Consider the following 27312-nt stretch of genomic DNA (forward strand, 5'->3'; position numbering starts at 1 on the left):
TCCATGGAAATTGGTTGGGGTGTAGACGAAAGTGCTTCGACGCGAGACAGCACGTCAGCAGCAGTGTTTATCGGGCCGCTGACATGGCGGAGATCGACAGTAAACTCCGAGACGAAGGAGAGGTGACGGATCTCACGCGACGAGTACGAGCTGTGGTTGCGCTGGAAAGCGAACGTCAGGGGCTTGTGATCCGTAAGGGTATAGAAGTCCCTGCCTTCCAGGAATTGCCAGAAATGTTTGATGGCAAGGTAGACAGCCAGTAGCTCGCGCCCGAAGGTGCTGTACCTCGTCTCGGCAGGTTTCAGCCTCTGGGAGTAGAAACCAAGTGGCTGCCAACCGGAGACGAACTGCTCAACCACAGCACCGACATAGTCATTTAACAACCGTTGCACTATTTCAATTTTTAGGCCAGGAGTGTGTTTCAGTGTCCGGCAGCATAGCATTGCTTCAGATTTATTCACGTTTATCTCTCACTGTCATCTGTACAAACACGTATTAGATAACTCCTTGCAGGGCACCCTTGAAAACGACCTGCTAACACGGTGTCAACCACGAATCCCAAATTGATCAACTGCTCTCGATGTTATCAGATGCGGCTTCCTAAGCAGCCCTTTTCATTAGCTATGCAGTTCAAGAAGCAAACGGTGGACTTGTAGGCGAAATATACAAAGACTGTACGGGCACTTTTACCCTGTAAAGACGCATCTGACGCAACTGTTTGAAGTTATTCACAGCCTGCTTAGCAGCAGTATTCTGAAGCTTGTGCGTGATCATCTTCGTCAACCAACTTCATGTTCCCTGTGAGACAAACGCCTCTCCCATTGACTTCCATTTGCACCCACCTTGCGATACCTGATTCCGTTCTTTGCCCCCCATAATCCTTCCACTCAGTGGATTATCTTCCTCTACTTCTAGTCCTATTTCTTGGTTTTCTCATTAGCCACTCAGTTACCCTGTTAGTCCACCGGTTGTTGGTGCTCCCCACTTCCGGTTGTGAACATGTGTGAACTGGCAAGGAGAACAGCACGCAAGAGATACGGCAGGAACACTGGGCAGAGTGTTTGTGAAGATCAAACGGTGGCGGCGCGTGCGGTGACGTTACAGCTAGGCGAGGCTTGGCCCTGCCTACATGGCTGGGCGAAGTTCATGCCAGGCAGCGCAGTCCAGACGATTTTTTTCTTGGTATTTTTTCGTGAACGCCAATGGACCAAGCTAAAGCTTAAAAAGCTCTGCTTTTAAAAGCAAGGACATTTTGTTGTAGACAGCACACTGAAAACTGATTTTATTCTAAATGAGCTTGCTTAAAGGGACCCTGCAACACTTACCATCAACTACTCGGAATGTATTTTCGAGGAAAGTCTACTGTCCCAGCATTCTCCTCCCTCAAGAAATATGAAAATCCGTTCAATATTACGGAAACTACGCGTGATGAGAAATTGTGCATAATTGTTCCCTCTCAACTCGACCGCAGACTACGCGACAAAAGCTGCGCGCTCAGTCCCGGAGAGGGGGGGTGGCTCGCAGCGTTCTCTTCGGCGAATATTACACAGGCCAGAAAGTTTTCCCCTTTTCTCCGCAACGTGGAGGCGCCTATTTCCGGTCTGGTGCCACAAAAAAGCAGGCATGGCTCCCTGCTCGCAAGCAAGTGCTCAGGCTGGTAGGGCTTTTTGGAAGGAATAAATGTTTGTTGTCGAGTGGTCTTGTTGAAAGGGGAGTATTGAGTCCGTCACTCAAACTCTGCGTGCACTCAAAGCACAAAAGCAACGGAACAAACTATGCGTACAGGTTCAGGTACACAGCGCCGATGATGGCGGATCATCGTAAGAAATGGGAAATAAGCCGCGAAGTTGATCAGCGACAGCCAAGAGGACAGCCATGGCCCAAATGACGTCGTTTAGGCCATGCTAGGGGTGCATAATGAGGAGAACAGAAGAAAGCGCAGTTGTTGGTTTTTCCGCGTCTTTCACAGCGATTTGTGCGCTTACCGCTCCATATGCACGTGTAATATTTGGCTCAGGTATTCCTGGCAGTGTAATCTAAACATCGCGCAGGTTTACTTGCATTGCACAAAGAGTTTTGCCGGGTCTCTTTAAGTTCACTGCCCTGTATACGTACTGTCAAGCAAGTACACAGCCCTCAGTCCCCGGCAGTTGTAAAGCACCTGTCCACAGTGGTGTTTAACTCAGCAATACAGCAGAGGGTGCTAAGAATCTCTGAGAACAGTCGGGCCTTTTCTGGAAATTGGTAATAAGAAAACGCCCTTGTGTCATTTTCTGCTTGTATACAAGCATGAAGTGATTGGAAGGGTCATCTGATAGGCAAAAGTTTGACAAGTAATTGGGGAGTCTATGGGGAAATAAAATTTCAAGTGAACCGCTAACCTTTCTTTTCTCACTAACTGCATTAAAAGGTTGGTCCTGCTGTATCAATGGATGCCGTGGCTGAATGAACAGTCAGCCTTCCTAAAAACACTTACAAAATCCAATTCCAATAAGTGTTCACTTTCTCTTTTTAGATGATCAAGTTACTTTGCTATGCCACGCCGAAATAAAATTATAAATGCAGTGAATCAAAGGCAGCCTAATGAATTTATTCTGCTTCATAAGAATGATGCCTGATGAAGAAAATGTCAGTTTTCAGTCCACCGTTATACATACACAAGGGTAAGGGATGACTGGCTGCTTGTTTTAAGTCTTATGCATTAAGGCTTAAAAATGGGATAAATGTTGATTGCACGTAATACCAGATGTGTGCCAAGCAGTTGTGTAACCAGGACATAACTACAAGCAGGGAAAAACCGTCTGCAAAGTTTCTTTTTTTTTTTTTTGAAGCATGAAGAAAATGTTATGGTACAGGCATAAGAAGTGAGAAGTTTGTGTATTTGTACCGTCACCGTAGCAGGGTTAAAACATGCCCCTAAAGGACTGTCGTCACCTTCATTTCTGCTGAATTTGACAGTGCAGTGACATCACCGGCGATTGTGGTATATCTTTCAGCAAATAACAACCAAGACTGATTGATTGATTGTGAGGTTTAACGCGCTAACGCTACATAGGCGATGAGGCGCGCCGTAGTTTGACCATGTGGGGATTTTTAACGTGCGCCGAGATCTTGAACACGCAGGCGTTTTGGCTTTTCGGTTCTATCAGGAAAGCGGCCGCCGCGGCCGGGAATCGAACCCATGTCCTTGGGCTCAGCAGCACAACGCTTTAGCCACTGCGCCACTGAGGCAGGTGCAACACAAGATTGGTCCGCAGGGCTGTGTTTCCATTCCTAGTACTTCTGACCAAAACTAAATTTGGAACCGCACCTATGCAGCTGTACGTGGTTTAGGTTAGCCTCAAGCCTTAACTATGAGGCAGGTCCCTTAGCCACCGCATTAGCTGTGCTTCTGAGTAATGACACTTGTGGCCATTTTGGTGCTGTGAGCATTTGGCACCAATGCAGCTCGGCGGTGGCACTTCTTCGCACTGTTGCGGCCATTTGCTTCACGTTACGAGAAGTACCACAATGCCGAACATGCTCACACGTACATTGTAAGGTGAGCAGTGTGTGTCGAGAAACCCATGTGCCATTCGGTTATGCGTGAACCCCTTGTTGGTGCATGGCTGGCAATGCTGCAAAGCAGCTAGTGCTGGCTATCAGCTTTCACGCACGATGCTTCATCATCATCATCATCATCACCAGCCTGTCTACGCCCATTGCAGGGCAAAGGCCTCTCCCATTATTCTCCAATTACCTCGGTCCTGTGCCAACTGTGACCAATTTATCCCCGCAAACTTCTTAATCTCATCTGCCCATCTAACTTTCTGCCGCCCCCTGCAGCGCTTGCCTTCTCTAGGGATCCACTCTGTTACCCTTAAAGACCAGCGGTTATCTTGCCTTCGCATTACATGCCCTGCCCACGTCCATTTCTTCTTCTTAATTTCTACTAATATGTCTTTAACACCAGTTTGCTCCCTGACCCACTCCGCTCTCTTCTTGTCCCTTAATGTTACACCTATCATTTTCCGCTCCATTGCCCGCTGAGTCGTTCTCAATTTAAGTTGAACCCTCTTAGTGAGCCTCCAAGATTCTGCCCCGTAGGTGAGTACCGGTAAGATGCAGCTGTCATACACTTTCTTCTTCAACGACAATGGTAGGCTGCTATTCATTATCTGAGAATGTCTGCCATATGCACCCCACCCCATTCTCATCCTTCTAATTATCTCTGCCTCATGGTTGGGATCTGGGGTCACAACTTGGCCTAAGTATATATATTCACTTACCACTTCCACTGCCTGGCCATCTATCTCAAACTGCTGTTCACGCACGATGCTTAGTGCACCAAAAATAGCCACGACTTCCCAGCTCTTGCAAACTCCCGACGTTAAGTTTCTCTCTCTTTCACCAGAGTTCTAAATTCAATCGTCTTTAAGAGACGATTGTCTTACCTGGGCAACTTCAATGGGAAGATGTTGGTTTATCTATGTGTCTGTCTGCCCACTCACCCAGAGTCTTGAATGGGACGTTTATATGGGGAAAACATTTCCAAACTACTAAGTCTGGTACAATGCTCAATACTCGTCAATATTGTTCAGCAAAAAGAAAACATCAGGCATATTTGAGACAAAGCATCAATACGAGACTGGTACCAGGCAGTGTTTTAGTAATTAAAAACATATGGGCATAATTTTCGCAATAGTAAACAGAAAAAAATGCTTTAAAAAGCAATGTTTTAACAACAAAATATAAAATGTGCTCGTGCTGCAGCCTGGAGCTCGTGGCTCAAGTGCCAAGCCCAACAGAAACCAAAGGGGCCAGTGAATGGTGCGTCACCAGTCTTGATGAAGGAAAATTTAATTGAATTCAGCAAATCTCTATTGTGGTAATCATGCGAGAACTGAGACAGCAGGGGGACAGAGAGGAGAGGTAGCAATGTGGCATGGGCGACAGAAGACTAATACCTTTGAGGAACAGGTGCAGCCAGTTTTTCCTTTATTACCCCCTTACGAACAAGCAAGTCTCAGTAGATTTGAAGCACATCAAGCCACGCTAAATTTTTTTCTCTCTCCCTCTCTCCCGCAGATGTCTCCAACATCCCGATCACGGTGTACGGAGAGAAGCCGCACTCGGAGCTGGCGAGACTGTCGACCGTCCACGAACAGACCGACGGGGTCATCCTGGCCCTCGGTGCGACCGGCACTTCCACCAGGGACTCTCTCCTGTCGTGGCTCAGAATTCTGCAAGTGCAGAACCCCCGGCTGAAAGAGATACCGGTCGTGTTCATGCTCAAGGCGCCCAGCAAGTCCCTGGTCACTGCTAACCAGCCGCAGGAGGAGTTCGATGGACCGGCTGAGGAGGAGGACGAGATTGAGACCAAGGAAGAGGCTAGGGCTGCCTCCGAACAGACGTTCTGCGAGTCACAAGAGGGTCCTGAACAGGCGAAAACGTGATGGACAGTGTTGCGAATAGTGTACATAAAAAGCGGTATAAAATTAGATTGTTGGAAATGGGGTTTGTTGTTGGTGGGTATGTGGATTGTTGGAGGGCCTGCTTGCAAAGAGCGTGGCTCTGGGAGAAGAGGGCAAAAGCATCTATGGGGGCTGTTCATAGCTTTCTGAAGGCCAAGTGCGTTGCATTACTGGTGCATTTAATTCAGCTAAAGCTATGGTAGGAGTTTCATTAGACTAAGGTATTCGCTCTCAATATTCTTATCCCGAGATACGTGTTCTTAAATGACTACATATTGCTAAAGGTCATTTTAAAGCCATTTGTTATACAGTCGAACACGGATATATCGAACACGGGTATATCGAATTATTCTCTATATCGAACTCATGAATTATCCCCTTGAAAATTCTGTGTAAAAGTATAGGAATTCGTACGTTTATATCGAACAGTATTTTTCCCGACATTGGGTATATCGAACGCCGCGCGAGCTGGAAGGTGCTCTTCGGCGGTCGCTGCTCCCCCGATTTACGCGGTCGCTTAGTGCCTTCGCCGAAACCCGACAGGGACAGAAGCCGGGGCCTCGGAGCGCCATGCTTGCCTTCTCATGGATAGCTGCTCGGCCAACCAAACCACCTACGAGCTCGACAACATCAAGCTCAAGTTTCTGCCTCCGAACACAACAGCCAGGCTGCAGCCGCTCGACCGCTCGACTAAGTCATTCAAGTTTGGGTACAGGAGGCGACTCCTCAATAGGCTTTTGATGAACCTCCCCGTTCCCACGGTGCCCACGCGGAGGTGCCCACGCGGAGGCAGGCCAGCGATTTCTTTTCACGAAAATAGAGCATCCTGTTGCGTCGTTAGTGCGGAATTAGTTGTCATTCTTGAATGCGCCGATCGGTAAGTCGTCGTCCACCACAGGTGAGGTCTCAGAGCCCATATTTTTTATATCGAATTTTTCATATATCGAACTATTTCGCGATCCCCTTGGAGTTCGATATATCCGTGTTCGACTGTATGTCAAAGCTTCAAAGCTTCATGAGTCAAAGCGACTCAAAAAGAGTCAAGCTTCATGAGTCAAAGTGAATCAAAGCTTCATGAAGGACATTCTAGGAGGTGTCCAGTTAGTAGCTGTTGGACGGGCATAACCAAAAATTGTGGTGCTGTCGTATGCGCCTATGTGCGGTTGAGATATGACACCAATGAATGCAGTAGGTTGCGTTCTAATACATGGGAGTGTGAATTCACTAGACATGTGCAAATGTCAAATTTGGGACTGTGAATTGAATATAAATACATTGTAAAAACTGAGTGCAAATCGAATAGTTTTGAATGCAAATACCTTTGCTTTAGTGTGAAGAGAGCTTCTACAACATAGCTACAAGAACAGAAAATGGTAAACTAAGCAGTCAGGATTTGGCACGTTGAAGTGTTCTTCCACTAGTGCTTGATGAACAAAAATGGTAAAAAAAGTAAGATAAAGACGGGATGCCAAAGCATGGAATAAAACTGGTGTATCTTGCCATGCTGTAAATACAAGGTATATAGTAATTGACTGGTTCAACCAGCCATTGTAACGAGGCTGGCATGACCTTGTTGGAAGCATTGCCAGCAATTAAGAGCTTTTGATTCCTCAATCATGCCGCTATAGGGGCCGTGCAACAACACTTCTACGCTGTCTCGTGGGTGCTTCCTAAACTACGCGGCGGGTAGCCAAGCAGACAACGCTGGTTGTTGTTGTTGGTAAACTTTATTGACACACACACACACAAAAAAAGGCCCCCAAAGTCCGGGGTTCCAAAGGGGAAAATAATTCATCTATACAGACGGGAGGACCTAACGAATGTGAGCCACCAGAGCTCGCCACCAGACCGCTCGGTCTGGTCCCTCCGGCGGCGTGAGCCAGTCTTGGAGAGAAGAGGGAGGAGGTGAAAGGGATTTAAGATGAGTTGAGAGTGATGGTTTTGAAGCAGAACAGTCCCAAAGAACATGCGGCGTGTTGGGAAAGCCACAACACTTAGGGCCCTATTCTCGACTGCACAAATTGCCGGCATTTCGCCCATGTTTTTTTGCGTAAGCACGACGTAAGCAATCAGTGACGTGCTGCACCTATAGCTATGACGACATGCAGTGTAATTTGACGAGTCACTCATAACGATCGCTACCAAGGTATCAAATATTGTGCAAGAAAGATATAAAAACACTTGGCATGTACTATAAAAATTAAGACGGTAGCTGAGGCTGACAAGAAAAACACATTTCTGGAGGTCAGACTTGGCGTCAACACCACAAGGCGATCGAGTAACGTTGATGCAAAAGCGAGCGAAAGGCGGATGTCGAGCTAAAGAACATCACACAATTTTTTTACCGTATCTATTTATTTCTTTCAATCGCTTTTATTAACATAGCTGGGCTCTCTGCTTCAATGCAAGCTTTGTTGCGTTATCACCTTCCCTGCCGCCACCGCCGCCACGCCATCGTCTGCTGCTATGTTACAAGTTTATGGCGTGATCACAGAAAAAGACGGCCGCGACTATCGCTTCTATGACACATAAGAGCAGCGAAGCTCTACGCCTGATAACCGCGGAGCACACCGATGTCACCGATTCACTCATTCGTCAAGCTCGACTGCAATCAGCGCTGTAATGAACTAAATAGTCACTTTTCATTGTTATTTTTCTCTTGAGTTCGATCATGTGACCCAACAGCTTACTAGGACAAGTATGGACAAATGCCATGCATTGGGTTCTCTTTGTCATGGAGAGGCTTGTACTGCCCTCTTATGTTGCGGTTACGCCAAACAAATATTTTTTATTTCATTGCCAAACATAAAAGCAAAATACTGCATGTTATTTGTATGTCGCATGATCGCTGACTTGGAAGCAGTTGAAACTATAATTTGTTTCGGTAGGAAACATGCTTTAAACAGCGCGCATGCGAAACTGCGCCTGCTGCAAATTGCCGCACATTTCGCGGCGCCGTAAGCCGGGGCAATATTGTGCCCTATTTTGCTTGTATTTTGCGACAAAAACAACCGCCATTTTCATGCTGTTACGTAGCATTACGTCACTTTTACGCAGGCTGAAGTTGCCAATGCAGGACGTAATCGTTCCCGCCAACTGTTTAAATTACGTCACACCTTCTCAGCCAATCACAGAGGGGGTGTGTATTACAAGCAGTATTGTTGTTGAATAGCAAAGACAGGCTTACGTTGTCATGTCCGCCGCATTTTGTCTGGTTTTTCATTGCCGGCCAAGAATTATGCGCCTTTAGTAACGAGAAATAAGGCAAACTTTAGAACTGGTGTCCGTTGACGACATGAAACGTCAAAATGACGACACCACACACAACCGCTTTGTCAGCCGGAAGCACGTGACCAAAATTGAAAGCCAATCAGAAAAGACTTCCGGAAAATTGCCTAAATTGCCGGCAATTTGTGCAGTCGAGAATAGGGCCCTTAGACACCATGCAGGGCTGCGATGGCCTTCTAACGCTGGTGCATTTAAACTGAGGCAGTCACTCTGTGGTGTGTGCAAAAAATGTTATGTTGTGAACTGGGCGATCCCTTACTCTAATACTCCTCTAGAAATGAAGTTCTTTTAATTTTCAGCATGTTCGCCCCTTCTTGACCAGCAGAACACAAGATACCGTCAAGCAGTGTTGCAACAAACCTCTGCGTAACGAATTCCTCGACTTATTGAAGTTTTTCCATTCGCCACTTCTACCTCCACTGAAGCCCTTGTGTTTGCAACCTCCATGAAACGAAGGCGTTGCAGCACCCCTTGGCTGCCATGGGATGATGGTGCTGCCTCAGTGGAACAGAGCGCCCTCTAGGTGTCGCATGCTCCCTGTATTGACAGGAAACTTTCAGCTTATAGTAAATTTTACACAAGAGGCGTACCACTGCAGCGAACCTGCGCTTGCTTTGCGCAAGGCCCGTGCGCAAGACACGTGTCAAGCTTTCCTGCACAGCTTCGGCGTCGTGTGGGAACGCCAGTGTGGTACGGCGAGACGTGAGGTGAAGCTTAAAAGTCTGCCAAGTTGTGCGGCAGAGCCAACTATTGTTCCCCAGCTTTTTGTGGATTTCGAATGTTCAATTTATTATTTTCGATTATTCGATTTCGAGTTATTCGAATGTTTGATTCGGATTATTCGATTTGAATTATGGGAATGTTCGATTTATTATATTCGATTTTTTGTTATTCTTGCTACTGAACTGCAAATCAAATAGAACAGCACAGCTCTCTAGAAGTTGAGCATATTGGTAGCACACCTTCGAATTCATAGTGTAAATGTGCGACAAGGTACGAAAAATAGGATGCAGTATAAGCAGTTACGTTGAGTCCTCTTTCGCGTCCCTTATCTCGTGTTTGCGCAATGACGTCAAAGATGTTTTAATACACGTTTGAAAATGAGCTGTGCCTCCTTTTCTCACTATGAATAGCCATAACTGGGATATGTTAAACCCTGTAATTCCCAACATATCATGATATAAGATGCACCATCTTTCGTTTTTTTTTTCCCTCGCACGTGAGCCTTTTGTCCCCCAAGAAATGCTCACTGTATCATTTCTGATACCTCCTAAGCGTTGCTCAAAAGCTATAGTTCTATAACGAAACATGCCCCATTTTCAGAAATGTCCAAAACAAAATCACTGACGTGTCTCGCACGCCAACCCAAGACTCGCGGTACACGTCTAATGTTTCGATTTGCACGTCTCGACGCATATCGAGCCATGCCAAACACTGCTGTCATTAAAGGGGCCAGGAACACCCCAAAAAATTGAAGTGCAGTTCCACCAGCCATAAAAGCTGTCAAGTGTGGAGCATTGATTCGCTACAGGGGTCTCTGGCGCCTTATCTTGGCTAGTTTCAGTACCATCTGGACTTTGATACCACAACTTAGTCGCGCGAGGGCACCGCAGCGCCTGAAAAAAAAAACCTGTAAAGAGACATTAGATTGAGTTTTCACTAATTTCGGAAATTAATTCATTAATTCCTGATTTTAGATGCGACTGCATCTCATTCACTCGCATTGTTCCTGCATACGGTGTTGTCCGTCCACACCCCTCCCCCTACACTATAAAAAAAAATAATAGTTAGAGGCGCTTGGTTTCGATCCCACAACCCTGTGCGTGGAACGCGAGGTACATGGTGCTCTTCCCACTGCGCCACAAAACCGAGACAGAAACTAATGCTACGAACGCGCCTTATATCCTTGACTCATTCAAAATACGTCAAGAAGCTACTGATACAACGCATGATGGGGCAATGATTAACACTTGCAATAAAAGAAAAGAAGCTCCCACACACAGCAACAATGATGGAGTTAAGGTCGTTGCGACAGCGAAGCCCCAAGCATACCACTTAGAGAGATTGACCAAGATTGGCCAGTAAAACAAAATAATAATCATAAAACATAATAATCATACGCGTTCCCGACACGTTTCACGCGATTTCAGAATCAATCCAACGGAAACACCAAGTGAACCACATGATGCGTCGCATCTACACAGTTCCCCTCGCGGGGAGGTGGGCGCAATTTTGTTCTGATTTTATTTAATTGCTTACTTATTCGCAGCCTATGAACGGCAGTCTCCATGGCAACAACGTAGCACAAAGATCACTCCAACACTTCTTATTTGACAGACTGCCTGCGTGGTGTAATGGGATGGGATTGACATCGGCTTCGCAACTTGAGGAACCTAGGTGCAATTCCGACCGTAGAAGAGAGAGAGAGAACATTTTTATTGAGCATTAGATGTGGGTGATCCATTATTTCAGGAATTCATATCACGGCCACAGGAATTGGTGACCTTTCCAAAGCCTCCGTGTGCGTGACGCTGTGTTACCCATTAGATGCGATGACAAGCCAGGCCCCCTAAAGCATGCCGCACGTAATAAAATTTTCTTTACGAAAGATTTGGTATTTTATAGAGCCCCCAACGCTTGCCTGGCAGCAAACAGTGCTTTTTTCACTGAGAAATGAAACACTTTACGCCGAAATGTTCTTTTACTAAATCATGTGCTTTGTGGCATCAGCAACGATGCATTAAGGGACTGTGCCTAGAACGAACGTTAGTATGCTGGCTACGGCTGCAGCAAACGACAAAATATTGTAGTCTTTTGTCTTGCCGTGTTTACCTTCATAGACGGCAGGAAGATGCCGCTTGAGAGCTGCTGTTCACAGTTGGTCTCTCTCTGACCGCATCTGTACGTGGCTTGCTGTGGCTGCAGTTGATTGTAATCATTCGTGAAACATTTGGTGTGCTCGTTAAACAGGATCACGAAAGTAGCGATGTCGCTTATGTCAGTCGGCCAGTGCCGTGTCAGGCGAGCCCAACGCGCCCGTTGGCTGTGCAGATTTGGCCAGCGTAATGCGCGCTGTACGTACGAGTCCTTCTATGCTTAATATTAGTTTGTACCTTTGATTGTTCACCCCACCATTTTTACTGCTATAAAAGAACGTGCACGAAATTGCAGCGCAAGTAGCTCGCTCTGCAACATTATAATCCCTGTTTAATTTGCGTTACATTTTTCTCAGTCTCAGCCTATCGCAAGGAGATGCCCATAGTACGCCATAAGTTGAGCGTGGAAAAATAGCTAGAGCATCGCATGCCCATTCTCTGTTTAAGTCTTGGACTCACTGTGCTGTAAAAGAAGTGGGTAACACAGGCGAGTTCATACCTAATGGTTAAAGAGGAAAACCGCTAAATGCAGGACGAAAAGAGGACCAGCGCTGCATGTGTGTAGCATTCCCACCCGTTGCGGTGGCTCAGTGGCTAAGGGGTTGTGCTGCTGAGCATGAGGTCACGGGTTCGATTCCCAGCCGCGGCGGCCGCTTTTCTGATGGAGGCGAAAAGCAAAAACGGCCGCGTGTACGAGATTTCGGCGCACGCCAAAGATCCCCAGGTGGTCGAAACTGATCCGGAGCCCTCAAGTACGGCGCGCCTCGTCGCCTGCGAGGCGTCGGCGTGTTAAACCCGATAATCAAATCTAGTATTCCCTTTTTCCTGTCTTTAGCGCTGTTTTTCTCTTCAAACTTTACTCAGTGTACATAGTCTGTGGGTATTTAGACAATTCTCCACTCCGTAGAAATGTATGTGAAAGAGATTTTTGAACTTGTTCCTGGGGAGTCCACGATGAGTTCGAGACTGGTAATTGAAAACCCCCCCTTGTGTAACCATGGAGCCCGTCGGGCTCGCGTTGACCCGCATCAGCAAGAGATGGTTATTTGTGTTGCGCATGCAAGTTCACAAAGACTTGATTCAAGTCGCCAGGACAGGTGGCATTGCAGTTAGACTAAGTGACTAAGGAATAATTGCTCTTGCAAACCTTAGTTGGGCCATTAAAAGAAGTGATACGAATCTCGGCCCCAATCTGATTGCAACGAAAGATTGGTGATCGGATTATCTATCAATGCTGTTTGTACCCTGCTCTGGCACAAAAAAAAAGAAAAGAAAAACAACACAACCCGCCGAAAGTTCCCCGGCATGACTTATACAAGCGTTGAAATCAAGTTAAAAGAAGGCTGTAATGTGTATGTTGTATCATCACCAGATGAAAACTTATTTTCCTATATGGTTGCCATGGGTGCCTTGTTACCGCAGCAAGTGCAACATCTGCCACTCCTGTTGCGTCAGCTCGAGGCCGGTTTGTTGAGAGATAGTATGACGGTGTAGCACTGCTCGTAGGTCAATAGGTGGAAGAAGAACGACTTTGACGACTATGGGATCATTAAAGTCCTTAGAGTGAAGCTTTCTTTCAATCACTGGTAGCACCGAAATGCACTGCAGAAAAGCCAACGTGCTCTGACGATGATGATGATCGTGGATGAAGGGAAGCATGGTCGAAACGCGAAGCTTTCTATGGTCGAAAAAGGGTTGTCTTCAGAGGCCAAATTCAATGCAAGTCCAAATCATTATGCACGAAATGCACTGCGGAAAAGTCAACTTACACAAGGGTCTCCGCAAAGGCACGTCAAGTGCCTCAAGACATAAAAGGCATCCTCTGGTCGAAATACTAAAACCTGCGTCCCTCGCGTTGTGAAGTCGATGTCTATCCAATGGCGTCATTCTGAGAAGGTCAAAGGAGTTTGGATTTTTGGCTTGGTCTTTGACTCATGTTGCATTGGAGAAAGCTTTGCACCTTTAACCATCTTTTTCTCGAGAACGGGGCTTTGATTTTTGTCTTGTTTTGCATCCTCTGGAAGTGAGCGAAGCAAGCAAATGGCAAGGGCAAAAGTCGAAATTTATTGTCCGACCTACAATTTACACATTAATAAAATTTATAACCGGCGAGGCAAAATAAAGATCCTTGAAAGTCGATAAAATAAAGAAATGTAAGCGGATAGAGAGAGAGCGCAAAAAGCCGAGCGCGAGCAGTCTGGAGGCGTACATGCAGCGGTGGCAGTGGATTCCGTTAGTATCCATAGCGCTCCACAGGTTTCTTGGTACGGGTAGAGCGTCGTATCTGGGCAGGCTGGTAGGCGGGAAGGTTGGTGGCAGTGGCTTTCGGAGTTCTGCATTCTCGTACCGGTGGGTCCGGAGGTATCTGGGGGCTACTGGGGACAGGGGAATTGAATGATCCGTCGTTGCGCCTCCGCCTGGGCTGGTCCTTATGAGGGTGAACAAGCCCGACCTCTGTGTCTCCAGACACGATGGGAGAATCTGAGATGGACTTAACGTTTCCAGGGTTGAAATCGTCGCCAGAGCCGTAAGCGCTAAGGTGTGCAGAATCTCCAGGGCCAGGGTTCAAGCAGGCGTCGTCAGCAGGCTGGCCCGCATCAGTCGCCTTGCTCCTGGGAGGAAAACAAATGTCCCAACAAACATTTCCCAACAATATTTCCATTGGCAAGCACCCCAAATACACAACAGTGTGTTTCTACAGCTCCACAGCGTATTAGCCACAGTTTTGGAAAGGCCTCAGTCCGAACGCTTCTTCATTGCATTTTTATGATTTGCACAGCAGGTCTTAGCAGACTATAACTTTCGGTAAAGTAGGGTCACAGCATAACGTAAAATACCCAGTTTCTCATTAGGAACTTGTTGAACTCCCTCCCGAACAACTCCACGCTTGTCCCAACCATGTCATCGTTTTAGTTGTTACGAAGTGGGAAAAACATCTCAGCGCCACATCATTTGCATGTTACTAGTGATGTATGGATGTTTTTGAACGAATATCGAAGATTTTTTTTTAGTTATTCCCAAAAGAAACTTCTTGTTTTGGACAAGCGAACAAACAAAATGGCATGAACTTTTTTTCGCCAATTATTCCTTTGCAGTTTCCAAAGCTGAGGTGCTTTGAATACGCGGCGGACGGGCATGTCTTGCATTCGGTTATACGTGTATTTAACTCCACTGAAGCAATTGGTGCATCCAGTTTTGCACATAATGCATTACTACAAGTGCTTTACCATTCTCAACTGTTTTACAGCAAGGCAGGAATTATCACTTTCAACGCGACCTTTCGTGAATGTTGCTGTCGTAGGCACCGTGGAACCACGTGCATGGATTTCACACAATTTTTCTCTAGTCCCGAGTGAATGCAAAGATCGCAACCCCTATCCTTGTTTTAGTTGTAAGAATGATGATGGGGTAGTGCTTTCCGCGTTCAACACTGGTGCTTTGTCTCACTGGTGGTGTTCGGGATGCGGCAGCACTCTCCAGTCTCCCCCAAGACATACAGGGTGTTGCAACAATAATTGGAACACTTCAATATTTTTTCCTGAGCAAACCGCCGCTTTGTTCGCGCTCAAACTTGCCACGAAGGTCGCAATTTGTGGTCTATTTTGTTTGATACCGGGAGCAACGATGGTACTTACCTTTGTATTCTGAAAATATATAAAAACGATTTTCGCCTATGGGAAAATGGCGGCTGATTTGGACGTGCGGGCCAGCGCAAGTTGATGTTGGAACGACGGAACCACCTGCAGAGGGAAACGCATGTTCGGGATTCACGTACGGAGACAAATGGTGCAGCAGACGATCAGAAAATGCACCTAGAAATGAGCTAACAGACGATCAGAAAACCCGGTTTTCGGGCTCGCACGTCCAAATCAGCCGCCATTTTCTCATAGGCGAAAATCGTTATTATTTATTTTCAGGATAAACAGGTAAGTACCGTCGTTGTTCCCGGTGTCAAACAAAATAGACCACAAAATGCGACCTTCGCGTGAAGTTTGCGCGCGAACAGAGCGGCGGTTCGCTCTGGAAAAATTTTTAAAGTGTTCCAATTACCGTCGCAACACACTGGCCGGTACATTAAACATGGGCGTGTGTGTTTCAAATCCGTACAACGCCTTGTTGGCAGTGACGCGCCTGCGGAGATTTATTTGCAGAAGCTGCGCAAAACATATACAGGCAAAATGGTCAGAACTCTGCAAGTCAAAGTATACTCACATCACCGAGAACCCGGACAGCTGCACTGGTAGCTTTTGTTTTGGGCGAGAACTGCGAAGGGAAATCACAGGTTGCGCGTCAGAGCAACGCGGGCTAGCTTGCTTATTGGTTTAAAACTGCAGCGCGCACACATACCATCAAAGAACTGCTCAACAAGGTTTTCTTTTGCTCCGCCAAGTTTAAAACACGGCTGTTACAAGTGAACAAATATTTACATTTCGGAATTTATTTGCTGAACACGGCAAATGTCACTTTCGGATACTGCGGACTGTTGATAAACAGAACTTCAAGGAACCGAAAAAACTAGTTCCATTTAAAAAAAGTATGTTTACTGCGAGAGGTGTGCTACAGTGAAAATTTATGTGTGTACGCACTCTTAATACCATTCCATGTAAATCTAAGCACTACAAGGTGAACGTAGCAGATAGTTTTTCAGACAACAAGAAAACCACAGGAGATTTAGGCACAGCATTCACAGTTTATTTGGCAACAATTAGTCACTGTGAACTAAAAAATGCATGAATTTTTGTTTTGTTTTAGTCCTTGCAACTGCATATTCAGGATAGGATCTTCAGCACGCAATGGGTCTGACAAGAAGTTCCATTTCCGGTTCTGTTTACACGGTGACGCGGAAATTTGAGTTCGGATAACTGAAAGTTTTTTTACGTTATCTGAATACAAAACCAACCAACTTTACAGGCTACAATTCCATTTAAGCGATTTCCGTTTATCGAGACTCTGCTGTATATCGAAATAACGGCCTCCGGTAAAACAGCAGCAATAGGGCTGGACTTTAAAAGGACACTGAAGTGATTTGTAAACAATGGGGGACTACTTTCACAAAGAAGTCTGGAGCCCCTATGGGTGGTATTCGTTGAAAAGCTTAGCTGTCAATTTCTTCGCTTGGCAGCACTGGAAACAGCCAGACATGGCCGATGCGCCACAGACATGGCGCGGCTTGGGCCACTGCACCCGCACGCCGAAGAAGAAAAAAAGCACCGGCGTGCGTCGTCTGCTCCGTTTTAACCCGATTCTCAACGGTGGGATCAACAGAGATGTTATTAATGGCACAGCTCACATTGGACTCGAAGCAATACTTCGCGTTCGGTGAGGTAGAGTTTGTAACGTGCATGTGCTTAGCACGGACAAGTACCGCCATCCCGCAGAGCCCGACGTAACCACTGACGGCGCACTCACACGGTTGCCTCCATGCGCGCCTCGCCAGTGAATACAAGCAATAGGCCCCCCATTTTCACCACACGGGGAGTGTCTGCAACTTTATTTACTAGAAAAATCAATTTAAAAGTGCTGTCCTCCCCTATATACTTTCCTTACCGATTTCCTGTGACGTTTCATACGAAGCCTACTCGAGCAGGCTTGGCTTGGCTGCACTACTAAGTCAACTAAGTGGCTCGCCAACGTCCTAAAGTCAGTGGGCCGACCGCCAGCGGATCGTCGCAATTCGTCCGTTCAGTCAATACTTAGCCACAACAAGATTTGTGCCCAGAAGAATGTGGATTTAGTCTGTTAGTTTGTAGACCGTATGGAGCTTAGTACAGTATGAAGGTAATATAGCCCAACACAAGCGCATATGCGACTTTTAACTCGCATGGCTTTGCTGAAGCTGTAATCTGCATATGTCTGTGAGACTGGTACGCCAGTAGAAAATGTAGGGCTAATTGAAGGTCAGCGAAGCTAATATAGGTAATAAGGAAATAAAATCAACCGCGACTCTTTTTCTAAAGCGTGCAACCAAGGTACGGGAAGCACTTTGTTTGCGCGGGGGAAGTAGTACAGCGGTCAAGCAGTATTACCACACATTTGCATACGCTTTTCCTGCCCGAGGGACGCAGTCGACCGTGACAAGCTATTCGGGCAGATTTGGGCGACGCTTACTGCACAAGCGTTATTCAAGCTGGGAATATCGAAATTAAAAGAAAAATTAAACGGCCTATACGATATATATACCCTGTGTTTCCCCCCAGGTACATACGTGCTTTTGGTAAGTGGTTTAGAGCACTGGATGTAGTGTGTCGCATTGAGAAGGTTCGCATCCCCCGTGTCACGTCTTTTTAAAAGCAAAGTGCAACGCTTTACAAATACCGTTCAGCGGTTTCGCCGTCGCGGAAAATTTGACCTTCCACTGACCGCAACTGCGTCGTATCCTTGGCACTGCGTCACGTGACTAGTTAGTATGAAACTCTATGCCCCCAAGAAGGCCGCGTTCGCTGGCCGTCGCCGCTGCCGGCTTGGCTCATGCGCTCGACCGCACCTGGGTCACCGCCTGACCACGTGACTCGCCGGGCACACGCGAGCTTGGCCATGGATGATTGGATGATAGCGAGGCCAGAACGCGTCTTCTCTGAGCGTTGCGCGGGAGCGGGAGCTGTCGTCGTGAAGCGGCGTCTGACCACCCTGTGGATATCGCCCGCCGAACTGCTGTACTGGAGAGCACGGAGTTTCATACTGTATATTAGTATGAAACTCTATGCTGGAGAGGGTATGGAATGCCAAGAGCGTGAAGCTAGCATCGGAGGCTAAGGAAAGGCGAGCCGTTCGGTACGGAAAATGCCGGAAGCGGGACCACAACCGTAGACAATAGTAGGCTTTGGACGAATAGTAAAATAACTACAACTAAATCAACAGTTTACCAAGTGAAACAAAGGCTTAACCAGGATAAGCCAAGCTTTCGCTTTGCATATCTAGGGTTAGCCAGCCACGGCCGGGCTAGTGCTGCGACGCGCGCTGTGTTAATTATATTATTATTATTGTGATGATGATGAGCATGGCGTTTTCTTCGCCGGTTGCTTCCTACCCCGCCCTCCTTCCCCCTCTTTTGCGTAGGTCCGTAGCCAGGATTGTAGCGAAAAAGAAAACGAGCAGCAGCGGCGCATAGCTTGCCCGCGGAGTGGGAGGCGTGCGCATCAGTGGAGTGGGCTCGCAGCGCCGGCTCCTTGCAGCGGCCGCAGGCAGGAACTAGGCCCCTTGCCTAGGCCGTACAGTCGCGCACACGCCGCCGCTCTAGCCCGGCCGTGGCTTAGCTAAGCAGCAGCGATTTTTTAAAGTTGATTGCTTTCTGTTTAGGTAATGTTTTCTATACTGCATTCGCCATATTGCACCGCAACCTTCACTGCCCTATAAGCGAGTTGGGAGACTGCGTACAAACCGACGGTTACGCGCTGGCTACTTCTCGTTGGCGTGGTGTTGACATAAGAATCGACAGCTTGCAGACACTGCCGAATCAGCCGACTTTAGGCCTGGTGCGAACACGCCTCTTACGGAGCAGACGAGCTCGAAATTAAGTTGGGGGCAAAGCGCCTCACAGTTTCAGCGTCTCCGATGACGCGGAGGGCATGCGTATGCCTGGGCTATTGAATTTTACGACTCGCGCTGGCATGCTTATCTGACCCACAAGGTAGCAGACGCGGCATGCCGATTCCAAAAAGATATCAAGAATGCCGAACCAACGATTGCGTCGGATGTCAATCATGTCGCACGAAACGAAAGTGGATTTAAATGAGCCACGAAGACAAAATACAAGCTGGGTTTATTAGAAAGACTGCTTAGTCCCGATAACAATGATACCAATATCATCGCAATCTTCGAACAAATAACGGAGATATTAAAGAAAACGTGTGAAGCAGTTACAGGCGCTACATTGCAAAATACATCTTCAGGCTCAAAAAGACACGGACGAAGGACTGAGGTAAGCAAAAAGAGGGCGCCACTCACAAGTTAAATTTATTTGGTAAAGAGGGAACATATATATACACACTACCGGCCTAATTTACGCAATGATACATGTTCTTATCTAGATATGCTACTCCTTGCCGCGATAGTCCTAGGGACGGCTGGCTGACACATTTTTCGCCTTGTTTTTTGATTACGTAGTCTTCGAGCATCTCCCTGGTTGTTTGACAAGTATGTTTGTACAGGCACGAGGTAGCGCCAAACTTTTGCGCGCATCAACACTCATCGCAATGGGTTGCAAAATGTGAGAGTTTGTCTTTGTTGTTGATGGCCCGTTCATGTTCCGCGCATCTTCCCGTTTGTCCGACATAGCTCGCTCGACATGATACTCCGACATCGTAAACCACCCCTGTGGTACATCTTGCACGCTGGGACCGATGTTTTGTGCCACAGCCATTGCTTGGCGTTGCGCCCATTGTTTCCACTTTCTTTTTGGTGGCTGCGCATATACCTCCCGGCTTTCTTGGTGCCTTAAAGGAGCCATGAAGATAAAATACAAGTTAGGTTTATTAGAAAGACTGCTTAGTCCCGATAACAATGATACCAATATCATCGCAATCTTCGAACAAATAACGGAGACATTAAAGAAAACGTGTGAAGCAGTCGCGACCCCCTAGCCAATTTCCCGCAACTTTTCTATGACGTCGCGGAACCTTGTTTGTGCGATTGGTGGTCGCCTAACTGACCTGTCCCGACGACACATGACTGGACGCCTGTAATGGGGCCTCTAGTTCCATTTGACCGCATCACTCGAATGCTAACGTGCAGTTAACGCACTGATAATTATGTTTTATTGTTGGCCCGTATTACGTCATTCTTGCTCATAACACGACACTGTGGCGCAAAATTTGAAAGTTTTTAAATACTTCTTGCTTTTCTTCGTTAAAAAACACCTTTTGAGGCTCTAATGGAGCTGAGTGAGATAGTGAATCCTAGTTCTTTCAAATTAAACGAAGTTGTATTTTCTCTTCATGGCTCCTTTAAATTACCATGTGGAACACCATCCAATCACATCCCAACTCGACTGCGTGCCACTGCTGTTGTAGCGGCCGCCGCAAATATCGCTTTGGTATTTTTTATCTTTGAGGTTTTATAAAATAAATACTGCTTTATCGAGGGGATAACTGATTAAAAGTGTGTTTATTTGAGCCAGTCTATGCAATGCAAACAAAACTGAAGTTCACCCGCCGCGGTGGCTCAGTGGCTAAGGCGTTGCGCTGCTGAGCACGAGGTCGCGGGTTCGTTTCCCGGCCGCGGCGGCCGCTTTTCTGATGGAGGCGAAAAGCAAAAACGCCCGTGTGTACGAGATTTCGGCGCACGATAAAGATCCCCAGGTGGTCAAAATTAATCCGGAGCCCTCCACTACGGCGCGCCTCATCGCCTGCGTTGCGTCGGCGCGTTGAACCCCACAATCAGAATCAGAAAACTGAAGTTCGACAAATTTACTTCAGTGTCCCTTGAAGTAGCCGTTGAGATACCCGTAACTCTCCACCGCTTCTTGCAACGTATGTGATGGATATAGCATTCATAATTAACATTTAAAAAATCTATCTGCCCTTCCACGCTGTGAAGAAGGACGACCAGCGAATCTGTTATGTGTTGTTCTACAATAACGACTATAGAAATAATGGGCGCGACTGTGGTGGGAAGCTGCCAAGACTGATCGTGCGTCGGTCGATGAGCCTGGCCCGTAGCAGCAACTACCTCATCAGCAAACGCACCACACGCTACACAGAGTCGCTGTTTGGCACCGCCGGCACGGATGCGCTGTTAACTGAGCAGTGGACGCAAAAATGCGGAGCGAAGCCGAAGTTTGTGGAAGAGATAACTCGTTTTTCGCGCACTGAACGCGCACATTTTGCAATGTCACGCACCCTTACTCTTTCCCCGTGTCCCCCTCTCCGCACCCCCATCACTTTAGACCGAACGAGCAATAGACGCTCTCACGGTTTCCTTGTCCACGCGACGGTGTGAACGCACTGACGCAGAAAATTTGCCGGGGCAGCCATACACAGCTTCGCTGTAAAACAGGTCCCTAGTCGTTATCCGATTATTACTTCTACGAATAAGAATAGGCAACACCGCCTTACGATGAAGAAGAACTCTTATACAATGCTCGGGTAAACGTACGTCAGGGTGGCGATGGCCCGAATGATGATCCAGGTCAATGCAACCTTCACCGCTGTCGTCCGAACCTGGAAACAACGTAAGGGCGCTTGCAGTCACCGCACAAAAAATAAAGGGTCAGAATTCAGTTTCGCTTATTTCATGCCCGTTTCATCAAAGTGCCCATTTCGAACGAGCTCTTCTGATTGGCTGAAAGCAGAGACGAGCCGGATGTGAAGCACCACAAGCAATGCGGGGCGTCGGCTTCCGTGCGTGCCATTGGTCAGACGACTCGCAAGTGCAACTGCGTCACGGTTGCAATAGGTACGTCCTCACTTGCGGCGCCGCGCGCGCAAAAACGCGCGCCTCAAAGCGCCCTTTCGCGGCAAGATTGCTCTGCCGCGGAAGGATAGGTCTTGGACCCATTTTTGCGGCAGAGCGCTTTACACCAAACTCAACGAGCCAATCAGCGCCCGGGTCACGTGAGCTGCGAGGTCAGTGCTCTTCTCGGGGAGCTTGGCCGGCGCGGAGAGCTCGCGACTGCGCAGACCTGTTCTTCCCTGTTCCCCCGTCGGAGAGGGCGAGGACCGGGTTGCACCGCCGCCTCCGCCACTTTTGCCGTCTCCGCCACTTTTGCGCGCGCGCGCGCTCCCAGTAGTGTTGCCGTCAAAAAGCAGCGGCGTTTCTGAGCACGCGGCGCTGCGCGAGATTACTGCCGCAAGTGAGGACGTACATATAGGCGCGAAATAGACGTTCTTGAAATTCTGAACTCTGCAAAATATGTAAAAGTTGAGTGAGGGCTGTGACTGACAAGACATGTATGACAGCACACAGCTTTCACGTATCCAAGTAGATCAAGCGCAAATGCGCACTTGCAGGGGACCGGTCGGAACAGGAATTGAATTTTGTTATATTTTCCTTAGTTCGAATTCCTTCTCGTTCATATAAAATTTCACCATTTGTCCGCGCTATTTCCTTCAAATGTCCCCTTTCTGAAGTTAGACCGGAAAGTGACTTCCTAAAAAAATTATTGCGTGTAGGAAATTTTCACCAACGGCCGTTTCCTTTAATAAGTTTATGTAGCCATATTTATACGTCATCTCGAGCTAAGCATATAAAACTGAAATACGGTTAGGTGAGTCTGGGAGTTTACCTTTTTGCGGTGGATCGCACATGTCGCGCGTTGTAATCTCACCACGGTAAAATGATCGCTTTTTCAATTCCTTTTGTTGTGTCAGAGTAACAAAAAAAGGCATCGTCTTCATCTGCTTTTTATAGTTCGCTTCCGTTTATGCAGACGCGAACTAAGGATCAAGTTGTGGGCTTCTATGCCGAAGGTGTACTTGGGATATGAAGTGCGCCTCTGGGAAGGGCTGTTGTTCAGCACAAACAACTTGGGGTTTTTAGCGGAACCTACAATCTCTACTAGCGGGCATATTTTTACACCTCCAGAAAATCCCCCTATACCACCTATATATATCATCACCATGAGTGGTCCAACGCCTTCGCCTCGCGGCGGGTATCAGGGGCAAATCAGGACTGAAAGTAAAGACGAGTGATCGGGAGGGGGGATTATTCTAGACTAAGTGGGCCATTTCTTCGGATTGGGTTTGGGGGAATATGTGTACAAGAAGGGGCACGCTAGCGAAGTGAGTTCGATTCGTCTTTGGTCTATTGAGGGCAAGCACCTTGGCTAACCACGGTTTTCTTTGAACTGGTCAGGGGCTGCCTATTTCGAGGTAAAAGCTGCACAAAAGATGCTGGGCATTATTGTACAAGAATACATGAGTGTACTATCGACGTGACTTGCCAGGTTGGTAGAGATGATCCCCCACGCGCACATCGTCATGGCCGTCACGCGCACGCAGGAGCGCATACCCACGCGGAGGAAATCTGAAAAGGTTTTGGAGAGAGGGACAAAGACAGAAGAATTAGAAGGAGCTGAGTGACCTGTATCAAACGCACGAATCCAGCCTGATTGGACCATTCGCTCAAGTAGCTCAAATAACTATCGTACCATTTGCTGAAGCTTACTCCCTGTTGGAATACCGAGCACGCTGATAGAGACTGGTGAGCACGATAAACATGATAATGTAATGTGTTGTAGCTGCTGGTCATCCACGTTCGAAAGCCACTCTTGTGTTTCCTGTGTCCCTGTGCAGAATCTGCGCTGTATTGTCTTCGCTAGACAGCACGGCGCACACTTTATGCTTTAATATCTCTGGCTAGATCTCGTTATCCCGGTAGCCGTATCTCCCAGGACGTGTCTGTTTTCCAGGGACCGTCTTTCATGTGATTCTGCAGTGCGTAGAAATAAACCTGCGCGCGTGCATCCACTAGTCGGCGTGTGTTGATACCCCGCTCATGATATGCCCTACTGAAGGGTAACGCTGCAGTTCTGCAATACCAAGTACAGAGCTGGATATGCTGAAACTAAGTAACGAAATGTGTCTACGTGCACCCAGTAATGGTAGCAGAACAGAGGTGACACTGAGATGCTGATGTAGTTACCGCTTTCCGCCAAATCAGAAGTGGTGGCCTTGCAGTACGCCCTCTCAACCGCCAAAGCAAGGAAATTGGCCGCCTTGAGATAAGAGAGAGAGGATGAGAGAGAGAGAGAGAGAGAGAGAGAGAGAGAGAGAGAGAGAGAGAGAGAGAGAGAGAGAGAGAGAGAATGGGATTTACTTAGTAATGGATGGTGGCAGGCGCACTGACAGTGCTTTTGTTTTATGCAGTAACTTTGTTAGAGTTCTCCGCAAACATGTCCGCTTGTTGCCAGCGGCCAGAAACTATAACACAAGTATGAATGGTTTTTGGTCGAAAGACTAGCGCGATTTCGAAACCACATGGAAACAGAGATTTTCGATATATTACAAGCATCGTGAAAATCATTTTCGCCTCGTGCTCGCGATTGAGTGCAACTGAAGAACCGCTGCGATATCACAGCCAGTTTAAGTGCGGAGTTGATATAGTGCAGAAAAATACGTGCAAAGAGAAAGCTCCGCTTACTCCATAGAGGAAGGCAACCATGCCAATATTAGGCATCTCGGAGCACGACTCGAAGAGCATGTCGTCCCAGGGCCAGACTCGTTGACGAGTGTTCGGGGTCCCTGCGATGGTACGACGATGCCGATGATGGTGTTCGTAGAACGGCACATAACCATATTAGGTGTTAATCGACCAGATTTAGGGGAAATCCCCAAGGTGGAGTAAGTTTCTGTGAAGGAGTAAGTTTCCTTCACAAAAACCATATTAGGAATAGTTAAATTATTAGAGTTTAAAATTGTTAATTTTTGTGACAATCTGTCAGATGATGGAGTACTCCTGATTTGAATGGTAGTTCGACGGAATTCGAAGGTCACTCGAAGTGTACAGCACCTGATGGGATGCTCGCATTCCGTCGTGCCGAGCCGCTGCTCTACACAGCACGGTAACGCGGCCGTTGCCTTGGCGCTTACCCAAACCAGAGTCCTTCAATGCTTTACTGGTCACGAAACTGCTCCGTAACTCAATGGGAGAGCTTCATATGCTGCGTTTGGGCGCCGCGCGGTGGCGCCACCCTCTCACTGAGGTCACTCCTCGGGCTGCGTTGCGCTGGCTCGAACGGCGGAGCGTTGCGCTGGCTCGAACGGCGGAGCCGCGGCGAGTTGTGTTTGTTTTATGCGGGAAAAAAATGTAACGTGCATATCGCGCTCTTGTGATGCGACTTAAGTAGTGCAACGACGATGCCGAACATGTGTTGCGTCCCGGGATGTCGTTCCTTGTACAACGATACCACAGAAAATGTTTCCTTGTTCTGTTGAACGAGCTACGGGCAGCTGTGTGAGAAATGGAGGGTCCGCCATTCCAAGGCAAGCAACGGGAGATTTCAGCTTCGATTATAAGTGTGCGACAATGTGTGGAAATGCACTGTGTGTGAGAATGGAAAAAGCAATGTACCCTTGTGAGCATCGTGGACCTAGAATTGTACAAGGCTAACTTAAAGCCGGATTTTTGTCATATCAGTCAGGTTGTAGCGGTGCTTCATTACCTGTTTGCAAACTTGTATTACCTTGCGCTCAGGCTCACGCGTAAAAAAAGCTTTGGGACGTCCTTGTGCTTTTACTTTTCATATTTCCGCGAATTATCCCTTAGGGTTCGTTTTGTTTGTGTTGTAACCGCGCGTGGCCGATTCCGGTTTCTTATCTGGCGTTTCAATCGGAGCGCCCGTTCGCTCTTTTTGTCGTACGCCCTGTCGGGCAATATTGTTTGATATGGAAAGGGTGCCACCTTGTCGCTAACTTGATTTTTTGTTTCTTCGACTATGTTCTCGATCCGATTTCCATGGATCTGAAATTAATGACGTTCCAAGAGTAATCATGCATAGCAAACGCCGCGCTACTCACTTTATCGACGTTCATCTGTTCACGTCACACTGCGGACTGCTTCTTCTACGTTTGTGTTTCATTCTAGTCTTTTGTAGTGCAGAAGATCACTGCGCAGAAGATCACAGAAGAAGAAGATGCTAGCTCACTGCGGTCAGAAAAGCTTTGCGTCATTCTTGGCTACGTGGCAATATTCTGTGTCCTCCGTGCGCTGCACATCGCAGAGCGAAAAAATAAATTTTTGTACGCTGGTCCACGCTCTTTTGTCTCCCTTCGTAACATTGAAATTTTTTGTTCCGTGTGATAAAATCAGTTTCATTGTTCTTTTCTCGCTTCCTGTTTTTGCAAGGATTGCAAAGCGTGGAAGCAGAAAGACACACGGTGCAACATGTATATCCCTTTAGCAACGTGTGGGTACGAGCGAGTTGGTAATTCATACGTTGTCATAAACTTCATAGTCATTTGAGCATGTTGTGATTTTTTTCTAGTTATATGTTCCGTGGTTTTCATTAAAATTCAGTTGTAAGTAGCGCTCGTCCTTGTATCCCTCATCCTCTGTTCTCTTTGTTGCGCTCAACAAAGTTATAATGTATATCTCTTCGTGTTTTGATCCTTCGCGTTTCTGCAGCGTTTTTATATGTTCTGAAGTATGTACCCACTCATCGAAACGACAATACTATTGGGCTATCTCTTTTAGCGTTCTGAGCATTATAGAGCAATCAACAGATTCATTAAGTGTAGTCTGAACGACGCGTACATGGTTTCTTTCAGTTTTTTTATTGTATTATCGATAGGCCCGCAGCAGTCCGTGACTACACAGCTACCGTATGTGTGGTATTTACAACTTTGCTTTAAGAAAACAAGCAATAGAGATTTAAAATTACACTCATCTCCCCGAAGGGAACCATGAGTAGGATGCGGAGCGTCATGGGGGTTCCGTTTGCGTTTCCGCTATGTTTGTTAGCCAAATTTGGTGGAAATGTAGTGAACCCCGTAATGCTCATATATCCTAGTCATGGTTCCCTTCGGGGAGGTGGGTGTAATTTTCCTTATTGTATGCGTATATAAGCGAGTGAGACGAGATTGAAGTGGTGTATAAATGTCTTTATTTAGGTTTTCACGTCTTGTTACTGTGAGTATGACGGCCTTATGGTCGCTGAAGTGCACAGTCAGTGGATCTCGTAGCAGCGGTTGTATGCAGTCGTCGCCGTTGCATTTGGTAAAGACGAGATCTATACACGTTCCGTGGATTCTAGTTGGGTG

General features: G+C 47.1%; 2 protein-coding genes and 1 long non-coding RNA gene across 3 annotated transcripts in view; 1 reads left to right on the forward strand and 2 right to left on the reverse strand.

The window, feature by feature from the left end:
- Window positions 1-5493, forward strand: part of Ecsit (evolutionarily conserved signaling intermediate in Toll pathway, mitochondrial) — a 41611-nt gene extending 36118 nt beyond the window's left edge. Inside the window, exon 4 of the mRNA XM_077671261.1 lies at window positions 5068-5493. Within this exon, the coding sequence (XP_077527387.1) occupies window positions 5068-5435 (368 nt within the window). The 3' untranslated portion in view covers window positions 5436-5493. The remainder of the gene's footprint in view (window positions 1-5067) is intronic.
- Window positions 5494-13815: 8322 nt separating this feature from the next.
- On the reverse strand, window positions 13816-21772 carry LOC144139482 (uncharacterized). Its single transcript, XM_077671813.1, has 3 exons — window positions 21710-21772; window positions 15830-15880; window positions 13816-14229 (listed from the first exon to the last, which is right to left on the reverse strand). Coding segments are annotated over exons 2-3 (381 nt in total). The 5' UTR covers window positions 15832-15880; window positions 21710-21772; the 3' UTR covers window positions 13816-13850.
- Window positions 21773-23494: 1722 nt separating this feature from the next.
- LOC144139483 (uncharacterized) lies at window positions 23495-24806 on the reverse strand. Its single transcript, XR_013316224.1, has 3 exons — window positions 24695-24806; window positions 24197-24269; window positions 23495-23578 (listed from the first exon to the last, which is right to left on the reverse strand). It is a non-coding gene; the product is annotated as an uncharacterized LOC144139483 (long non-coding RNA).
- Window positions 24807-27312: the final 2506 nt, after the last annotated feature.

This window comes from Haemaphysalis longicornis, unplaced genomic scaffold, assembly GCF_048455015.1.
Source record: "Haemaphysalis longicornis isolate Haplotype H1 unplaced genomic scaffold, Haemaphysalis longicornis Haplotype H1 scaffold_5, whole genome shotgun sequence".
In the NCBI taxonomy this organism is placed as follows: Eukaryota; Metazoa; Arthropoda; class Arachnida; order Ixodida; family Ixodidae; genus Haemaphysalis; species Haemaphysalis longicornis.